At 41.3% G+C, this 10,511-nt stretch overlaps 1 protein-coding gene across 3 annotated transcripts in view; it reads right to left on the reverse strand.

Annotated features, from left to right (window-relative positions):
* The window catches only part of GABRR1 (gamma-aminobutyric acid type A receptor subunit rho1), a 40,506-nt gene extending 30,806 nt beyond the window's left edge, over positions 1-9,700 (reverse strand). The window contains exon 1 of one of the 3 annotated variants that reach the window (XM_019028923.3): positions 9,118-9,700. In XM_019028923.3, coding sequence (XP_018884468.1) covers positions 9,118-9,239 — 122 coding nt within the window. In that variant the 5' untranslated portion in view covers positions 9,240-9,700. The remainder of the gene's footprint in view (positions 1-9,117) is intronic. The other 2 variants (XM_004044395.4, XM_004044396.5) reach the window with 2 other exon arrangements.
* Between the last annotated feature and the right edge of the window lie 811 nt (positions 9,701-10,511).

Below are 10,511 nucleotides of genomic sequence, written 5' to 3' on the forward strand. Positions count from 1 at the left end.
AACTTGGTGGGCGCCTAACACACAGACAGCCCTGGCCTGCTACTGCCTTGCCACAGAGTAAAAAGAACACATCAAGAATATGTTTGTCTAACTGCTTCTTAGATAAAATCTCAACCTATCATCCAAGTTGTGGGCTTAAAAAAAAAATCTCAGCCTAGATCATCCCTTTTTTTTCCTTGTACATATATGTCTGAATTCCTATGCCTGGGAATACCATATGCCTCCCACTTGAAGACACTGGGTTACTTTATTTTATTTTTTTTAATTTAAAGCTCTGAATTTTGTCTACCTGTTCTCTTTATTAGAATTCTCAGATTGTATTATTCCCATTTCTTATAGAACATACTACTTTCTAACTTGTAGATGTCTATTTGACCCTAATGCCAACATTTTAGACTCTTGTTAAATGCCTTTTGAGTGAAATCCCCATAGCCAATTAAATGTCTCAGCTGCCTAAAAACAAAAACAAAACAAACAAACAAAAACAGGTGTTTGTCAAGGGGACAGCCTGCAATGCATTTCAGAATGTGAAATTGCGGATGGAACATCTCTACCTCGCTTCACCTCCTGCCCTCTCGCCTGGGGAGTGGAGCAGAGACCAGGCCTTCAACAGGGGTGAGTCAAGACTCACGAGGTCTTCTCAATGCTATCACCGCAATCCCAAGAGCCACCACTGCTTGTGTGAGGTTAGATTTATTTGATGAGGCAGCTTACAGTATTGGAAGGCGTGCAGACTTGGCATCAGTCAGACTTCAGTGTGAATCCCAGGGGAGCCACAAACTAGCTGTTAACCTTGGGCAGGTTACTTGATCTTTCTGTGTCTCAGTTTCCTATAAGATGGGGGGAATAATACTAACTTTACTGGCGTGCTGTAAGAATTAAGCAAGAAAATGTTAATTTGAACCACAGGAAATGGCTGACATTCAACTGTTTGTGACGTACAAAAACATTTTCACCTGGTTCAACCTGAGTTTTATGTCCATCAATATAACTTTCTTTCATTTTCTGATGGCGAGAGGAGAGCACCAGAAGTGGAAACATGGGGTCTGTGGGAGCTCTGTGGATATGTTATGTGACCATGGCACAAGTTTGTGTACCCTTTTGGGCCTTGCTCTTTTCACCTTTAAACTTTAAAGGTGAGGGGGTTTCTAAGGTCCTTGAAGGTCTGACATTCTGCAGAAATTTTTTTTTTTTTTTTTTTTTTTGGAGATAGGTCTTACTCTGTCACCCAGGCTGGAATGCAGCGTCGCAATCTCAGCTCACTGCAGCCTCGACCTCCCAGGCTCAAGTGATCCTCCCACCTCAGCCTCCCGAGTAGCTAGGACCACAGGTGTGTGCCACCACACCTGGCTAATTTTGCTTGTTTTTGTAGAAATGGGGTCTCACTATGTTGCCTAGGCTGGTCTCGAACTCCTGGGATTAAGCAATCCTCCTGCCTTGGCTTCTCAAAGTGCTAGGATTACAGGTGTGAGCCATCATGCCCAGTCTTCTGCGAAATTTTTAATTTTTGCATTCTACAAAAGTGGTCTGATTAAGGTCTGTCTCCCCCACTAGACTGTCAGCACCTCAAGGGGAGGAGCAGGTCTATTTTGCTTACCATTGCCTCCCAAGCCATGGGCACAGTGCCTGGAGTATACTGCCCTCAATACATATTTGTTGAATGAATGAATGAAGTACAGGAAATAGCAAGAGTCAGGATTCACTCATTTATTCATGCCCAACATTTCACGAACATTCACCATTGTTCTTGATTGTGGGGAAACAAGGATAAATGCGCCCTCAAGGGACTCATAGCCTAGAAGCAGAGAAAAATGAGATAAAAAAGGCAATGCTGAGTGATTAGTCCTTGGAGAGAAGGGTGGTGGAGAGCTGCAGAAGCTCAGAAGTAAGCCACCTAATTGAGACTTGAGAGGCAGGGGGTGAGGGAAGGCCAAGGAAGGCTTCTCAGAGGAGGTGACACCTCTGCTAAATATTGGAGGAAGAAAAAAAATGGGTCAGAGAAATAAGAAAGAGAATGGTGTTGTGAGCATGGGAGCAGCAGGTGCAGAGGCCTTAGGAGACTGCAAGGAGGAGGGGCAGGTCGTAATCAGCAGGGAGACAAAAGACCAGGAAGCACAAAGTGGGGACTCGAACGTTCAAGCAAACTTTCTGGCGAGCAGAGGGACAAGATGAAGAGAGCACTACTAACTTAAGAGAAAATCAAATTTCAAGGCGTTGAGGGTGATCAGAGACCCAGTCCATAATCCCACAGCTTTCTCTTTGTCATGCAAGACAGGGATTTGACAGCAACTCCTTATGCCACATTGTTGCCGCCCCTGGCCTCTCTTCATCCTTTGAACCCTCCAAAGTCCCTCCTACCCTAAAACTCTCCTGTCTTCCTCTCTCGCCTTCATCCCGTCTCAGTCTTTCAGTTCACACCAAGTTTCTTGTAAATACTGTCTATATTCACTCCATTTTCTCTTCTACTCTCCTCAACCCTCTGACATCTGTCTCTTCTTGGAATGATCATTAATGACACAAAACTACCATATCTAGGGCCCACTTCTCAGTCCTCTACCTAGTTGATTTTGACCTTGGAGTGATCTGACCCTATTGACCACTCCCTCCTTCTTAAAACCTTTGACACCTTGCTAGAACACCTTCCTAGTCGGAAGGTCTCTGATGGCACAGCCTGCATCTCATTTTGTGACTGGTGAAGAGCTCATTGCCCAGTGTAGTGCCTGCCCTGTAATAAGCACTTGATAACTGTTGAAAAAATGGGCCTCTTAACATCCTCAACACCTCTGTATTCCAGTTCTATACCCGTTTCTCTGATCACTCATTTCCAGCTCTACATTGAGCCCCCTTCCTTTATCTTCTCCTTAAATGCTGCTCTTCCCCAAGGTCTGTCCTTGATCCAGTCCTTATTTCATGCCACATGCTGTCTCTGGCCACCTCATCCATTGCCACCTATGGGGACTCCCTTTAAATCTAATTCTCCAGGCCCAGTTTCTTTCTTGAGCTGCAGACTTATATCCCTTCCTGCTGACTGGACAGCTGCCTCTGGGTATCTTGCAAGCACATCTAGGTCCATATGTTCATACCAAACTCATCACCTTCACCCCCAAACCTACTCCTCCGCCTGCTCTCCTTCCTGGCATCACCATCTACTCAGTCGTACAATCCAAAGACCTGCCGTACATTCATCCTAAACTTCTCTCTCACCCTGAAGCCAATCAGATTCTGACCATTCTGGCTCCTTGAAAGCTCTCATATTCATTCCTCCCCCATCCCCATCCTGTTCATTCCACTATGAATGAGCTTTGCACCAGCTCTTACCTGGCCTCAGACTCTGGTCATAGCCTCTGGATTACTTTCTCTGTTTCCCCTCTATCCCCCTTCCTGGTGTTCCATCATGCTGCTGAGCAAGCAAGCATCGTCTCTCTGAAATGGAAATCTGCTGAGACCATTCAGCAACTCTTCACCTTCAGAATAAACGTGAATTCTTTAGCACGACAAAGAATGCATGATAATGTACTTCCAGCTTCTGGTAGAATCAGTTTGCCCTCCCACAGCCTGAGCTGGCATGGTCCAGGGGCCCGTAGTGTAGACAAGTTATGTTTCCATTCTTCCAGGGAAGAGAGGAGGAGAGGACCGACAGTAAGTTTTGGGTTATTTATTTATTTACTTATTTTCTGAGACAGGGTCAGACGGGCCCAGGCTGAAGTGCAGTGGCATGATCACGGCTCACTGCAGCCTTGACATCCCAGGCTCAAGCCATTCTCCCACTTCAGCCTCTTGAGTAGCTGGGACTACAGGCACACCTCACCATGCCCAGCTACATTTTTTTGTACTGTTTATAGAAACAGGCTCTCATTTTGTTCCCCAGGCTGGTCTTGAACTTCTGGGCTCAAGTTATCCTCATGTCTCAGCCTTCCAAAGTGCTGGGATTACAGGCATGAGCCACCATGCCCGGCCTGAGACAGTAAGTTTTGATTGATTCTAGAAACATTGCCCAGTGCCCTGGCATTCTGATCTTGATTCTGCATGATTGGTGAAGATGGGTCCTATCTGGATGTGCCTCCCATGGAGATTCTGGGAAAACATGAATTATTTCCTGGAGTGGAGACTAGAGTGAGGCAGGTAAGGTGCGTAGGGAGTAAAATGTAAAGAGCCAGTCACTCTCTGGGGCATGTAAGCACCTCCTTCAGTTTTGCACCCTAGGAACCTCACTAGATTCACCCCCTGGTGTGCCCATGTTTACCTAAGCTATTTTATTAGCATGACCATGTAAAGAAGGCTGGATACAAATTACCAGCAGCTTATGGATTTAGAGTCTGGATGAAATTAAGTAAGCCTTTAAAAGTTTAGGCTACATAAAAATGAAGTTTAACCTGGCTGGTGGGGTATAAGTTGGGTCGACGTAACATTCTGGAAAGAAATTTGCCCGCATATATCTGGAGCTTTCAATGTTCTTGTGCCATTTGATCCAGAACACTTCCAGGAGTCTAACCTAATTAAATACATATGTGAACAACTCTTCTTATATACAAAGATGTACATACAGAATGTTTGTAATAACAAAGAGGAAGCAACCAAATGTCTGTAAATAGAGGAAAACACTTAAATGGTGGCACACTGTGCATTAATTTACATATTTGCATTATTATGCAGCCACTCAAATGATAATTCTATTGACTTTTTTTTTTTTTTTTGAGACGGAGTCTGGCTCTGTCGCCCAGGCTGGAGTGCAGTGGCGCAATCTCAGCTCACTGCAAGCTCCGCCTTCCCGGGTTCACGCCATTCTCCTGCCTCAGCCTCCCGAGTAGCTGGGACTACAGGCGCCCGCCACCACGCCCGGCTAATTTTTTGTATTTTTAGTAGAGACGGGGTTTCACCATGTTAGCCAGGATGGTCTCGATCTCCTGACCTCGTGATCCACCCGCCTCGGCCTCCCAAAGTGCTGGGATTACAGGCGTGAGCCACCGCGCCCGGCAATTCTATTGACTTTTAAAATAAGTGAACATGCAGACTATATGCATGGCATAATTCCAAACTACTTAGTATTCAGTATATGCTTACCAAAAAAGACAAGAAGAAAATACACAAAAATGTTAACAAGGTTACTTCTGGGCTTGGAGATTATGGGTAATTCTTGGGTGTTTTTAAAATTTTTTTCTCTTTTTTTGGTAAATTTAAATAATAATTATATGTGTCTTTCATAACTAAAGAAATGAAAGCTTTTAAAAGTAAAATTACAAAGAAATTTTATTTCATTCTCTAAGATCAGTAACAAGACTCACTCTCACCACTTCTATTCAACCATAGTACCAGAAGTCCTTGCCAAAGCAGTTAGACAAGAGAAAGAAAGAAAAGACATAGAAATAGGAAAGAAAGAAGTGAAATTGTTGCTGTTTGCTGATGACATGATCTTATATATAGAAAACCCTAAAGACTTCACCAAGAAAACTGTCAGAACTAATGAACAAATACAATAAAGTTGCAGATTCAATTCAGCATGCAAAAATCAGAAGTGTTTCTGTACACTAGCAACAAACTACCTAAAAAAAGAAATTTAAAAAAATCCAATATACAGTGGTTACAAAAAAAAGACTAACGAATAAATTTGACTGGGGAAGTGAAAAATTTGTACAATGAAAACTATAAAACACCAATGAAAGAAATTAAAGGAGATACAAATAAATGGAAAGATATATTCATGGATTGAAAGAATTGATACTGTTAAAATGTCCATACTCCCAAAGTGATCTACAGATTCAATGCAATCCCTGTCAAAACTCCAAGTCATTTTCCATAAACATAAAAAAAAAATCCTAAAATTCATATGGTACCACAAAAGATCCCAAATAGCCAAAATGATCTTGAGCAAAAAAAACAAAGCTGGAGGCATCACACTACTTGATTTCAAGCTATATTTCAAAGCTATAGTAATTAAAACGTCGTGGAACTAGAATATAAATGAACACATCAACCAGTGAAACAGAAGAGAGAGCCTAATAATAAACTCATACATTTACAATCATTTGATTTTCAACAAAGGTCCCAAAAACACACAATGGAAAAAAAAAGTCTCTCCAATAAATATGTTGAGAAAACTGGATATCCACATGCAGAAGAATAAAATCAGACCTTCTATCTCACACCATATACAAGAATCAACTCAAAATGGATTAAAGACTTAAGTGTAAGACCTGAAACTGTAAAACTGATAGAGGAAAATATAGGAGAAAAGTTACACAATATTGGTCTAGGCAGTGAATTTTTTGCATTTGACTCCAAAAGCTTGGGCAACAAAAGCAAATAGACAAATGAGATTACATCAAACTAAAAAGCTTCTGCACAGCAGAATAAATAACGAATGCAGTGAAGAGACAACCTGCAGATTGGAAGAAAATATTTGTAAGGCATACACATCTGATAAGGGGTTCATATCTAAAATATATAAGGAACTCAAACAACTCAATAGCAAGAAAACAAGTAACCTGATTAAAAATGGATAAAGGACTTGAATAGACATTTTTCAAAACAAGACATACAAGTGGCCAACAGATATACGAAAAAACGCTCAACATCATTAGTCATTAGGGAAATGCAAATTTGAACCACAATGAGATATCATCTCACACCAGTCAGAATGGCTATTATCAAAAAGATGGCCAAGCATGGTGGCTCACGCCTGTAATCCTGGCACTTTTGGAGGCCAAGGTGGGAGGATCACTTGAAGCCAGGAGCTCGAGACCAGCCTGGGCAACACAGTGAGACCCTGTCTATAGAAAAAAAATTTTTTTAAATTAGCCAGGCATGGTAATGCACCTGTAGTCCCAGCTACTCAAGAAGCTGAGGTGGGAGGATCACTTGAAACCATTACAATCCAGTTTAGGTAACAGGGCAAGACTCTGTCTCTAAAACAAACAAAAAACAAAACAAAATTAAAAACATGAACAAGAACAAGCCTTGGCAAAGATGCAGAGAAAAGAAAACCCTTGTAACACCATTGGTGGGAATGTAAATTGGCACAGCCATTATGGAAAACTAGATGGAGGTTCCTCTAAAAACTAAAAACAGAATTACCGTATGATCCAGCAATCCCATGTCCAGGTATATATCCAAAGGACTTAAAAGCAGTTTGTTGAAGAGATATCTGCACTCTCATTTTCATTGCAGCATTATTCATAATAGTCAAGTTATAGAAACAACCTAAGTGTCCATCAATGGATGAATGGATAAAGAGAATGTGGTATACAATGGAATACTATTCAACCTTAGAAAAAGAAATTCTGTCATTTGCAACAGCACGCATAAACCTGGAGGACATTATGCTTAATGAAATAAGCCAAGCATCAAAGACAAATACCATATGATCTCACTTGTATGTGAAATCTAAAACAATAGAAATCATATTAACAGACAGCAGAATGATGGTTACCAGAGGCTGGGAGATTGAGGGTATGAGGAGATGTTGGCCAAGAAGTAGTTTCAGTTAGACAGGAGGAATAGTTTTTTGAGACATATTGCACAGCATGGTGACCACAGTTAAAAATAGTGTATTGTATATTGCAAAAGTGCTGAGTAAATTTCAAATGTTCTCACCACAAAAAAACAGTAAATATTTGTGGTAATGGATACATTAATTAGACTTAATCATTCCACATTGTATGTATATATCCTTACATCATTTTGTATGTATGCCATTAATATATACAATCATAATTTGTCACTTAAAATTTAAATGTTTTAAATAAATTATTTAAAAGAAAGTCTATTTCACTCTCTTAGACTTCTTAATCACCGATATTTGCAAATAGGTTGCCACTCTAACTCTGGCTTGGGAAAAGTTTTTCATGAAGACCAACAGAGTTTGTTGTTGTTGTTGTTGTTGTTGTTGCTTTTAATCCCTATAAGCACATTTGGATCAAATAATCTCTACGGCTGCACCACTCCACAAGTTCCAGTGTTTGCCCAAGCAACTTCTGACTCTGATGGTAATAGGGCACAGTGGCCTCCCTTAGCACCCCAGGGCTCACCATGACCACTGGATATTTCAGCTCCTAGTTTTATGATGTTGTTAAGAACAGCTTGAAACAAATGCTGTGAGCTACAGCTGGCTGTTTGGGAGCCCATGTGAGGAGGGCTCCCTCCAGCCCCAGAGGGAGGACACTGAGGTGCTAGACACACAGCCCTCCTCCTAACCCCAAACTCCCAAAAGCTAGATTTCTTTTCATATTCACTGATCTCTCAGACTCTATTTATATTTACACTCAAAGAAAGGTGAAGTTCAATTGGAAGCTAAGGCTAATAAAGGACCAAGAATCAACAACGCCCTACTGTCTCCATCTCCTCATCAGTACAGAGAGAGCACTGGATTAGGTTGTCTCCAAGTCTCCTGTATTATTGACTGATGCCGGGCAAGCAGGTGTGCATCCCAGATAGACATTGCCAGTGCTGCCGTCAGAATGGCCCAGGTGAGGCCGAGTGCTAAGGGGCTGGTGGGGAACCTGGTTTCCTGTCTAAGCTCCCTCTGCAAGTGCTGGCAGACAGGGCAGCATGCACCTTTGGTGTTGACCACTGGCAAGCAGTTGCCTGCAGGTGGCTCCGTCCCTGGCCCTCCCAATTTATAGGTAGGGAACCATCTAATAATGATCCTTCTAGTCACACAGCTTGGAGAAAGCTGCTTTCTTTTAAAATATTAAAAAGTGATTCACAAATCTAACAGAAATAATTAGAGCAGAATCATTCTCATGAAATACAGGTCCCATTGGTAATTTGAGAATTCACAGTTGTTCTAACCCTAGGACACAGACAGCAAACAATTGCCCTTGATTTTTTTTTAAATGTGCATATATTCTATTTTCTAGAATCTACCTTTCACCTAGGACAATTCATAAGGAATTTTAAAAATGCACCGATAAAATGATCTAATCTAGCATCATTTTAAAAGAAAACGTAATTCTAACTTTCTAAAAGGGGAGCAGCAGGAGAACAAAGGGAAGGGGAAGAAAAAGTCATCCACACAAAACACCATACACTGGAAATGATGCTCAGTTTCTAGAACAACACTGTAAGCTCACTTTGTGCACCCTCTTTTCCTAAATCCTCTATCCCTAAATGTCCACTCACCTGCCTTTCTTAGACATCTCGTGGACTTCTCTTCCGGGCCAGTGCACTCTGCTTTCAGCGGCCAAAACCCATCCCCACCACAAAAGAAAGATGCCAAATCTCATATTTGGGACAGCCAACATAGGTTTCCAAATTCAAACAGCTCTCTCCAGAAACAGCAAAAAGGAAAAGGTTGTTCTTTTTCTCTCTTAAGACATTATTGGTCTGTTCATTATTAGAAGGATGTTTACTCATGCAAAAAAAATCAACCCACAGGATGCAATCTGGAGAGCAGGAGAAAGCAATTTCCACTAAACCTATAAATCCTCCTACGTCAGATGTCAGGGATTTTCTGAACTGAGGTTGAATTCCTGTGTCCCAGTGGAACAATTATTTTAGCCGGTCTAAATTAGTTCATCGTCAAATGCAGTAAAAATGTTGGTAAAAGTCTTATTTTCTGGTGCGTCGAATAAAAGGAAGTAAAAATGGACCAAAGCAATTTCCAAAAGGAGTAAGGCCAGAGGTGCGGAACTGCTTTCTATGTTCACGTTAATGAGCTCGTCCCTGGATCTATTTTAAGCTTACGGCCATTATTACTTGCTTTAGCTGAGGGCTGGATTTGGACAGCTTCCTGCCCCCACTTCCTGTGGCTGAATCCCTGAAACCCCAGGGCTCGGTACCTGCGTGGGCTGTCTATATGGCTGAGATTGGGAGGGCAACTGGGGAAGAGGTTTTTTTGTCTTTGTTTGGCGCAGAAACAAGTAAATTTCCTTGTCAGTTGCATTGTTCTTATCATGAACCTTGCTGCACTGTCCACATTTGAAAAATACCAGTAATAAATTAACTGTAGCCTCAAGTCTGTGTTATTTGTAAACAGTTTTTCTTTTGCTTTGATGCTTACTTTAAGACTCTGCTATAATCTACAGGCCGGAGCTTGTGTCTTCATCAAAAGACAGTCTCAGAGCCTCGTGGAAGAGACCGCACTAGGTACTCCAAACTATTGACTCTTCAAAGCTGAGCTGACATGGTTTTGGTAACTTTCAGACTGTACCGGTAAACTGAGTCAGGATTCCCATAACTCTATAGCTGAAAAGCGGTTTCACACAACTGCTAACCCAAGATCCAATAGAATGAGAATTAATTACACAAGACTGAAAAAAAATTGATGAGAGAAATTTTTTTCGGGTTATTTGAAATGCAGTTGTTTTAAGGTTCTGTTCCCAGATCGTAAGAAGCCTTTTCTTTCTCTTCTTATGCTATCTGTAATTCACAATAAGCTTTTAAATTCTGCTTTTATAAACCAGAATGAAGTATTCTTAAATTATATATGATTCTCACTAACACAATTCTCCTTATTTGAATTCAGAAACTCTTACCCAGTCTCTTTACATTTCTTGGCAATATAGTTGTTTGCA

The sequence above is a fragment of the Gorilla gorilla genome, chromosome 5, assembly GCF_029281585.2.
Source record: "Gorilla gorilla gorilla isolate KB3781 chromosome 5, NHGRI_mGorGor1-v2.1_pri, whole genome shotgun sequence".
NCBI classification, from domain to species: Eukaryota; Metazoa; Chordata; class Mammalia; order Primates; family Hominidae; genus Gorilla; species Gorilla gorilla.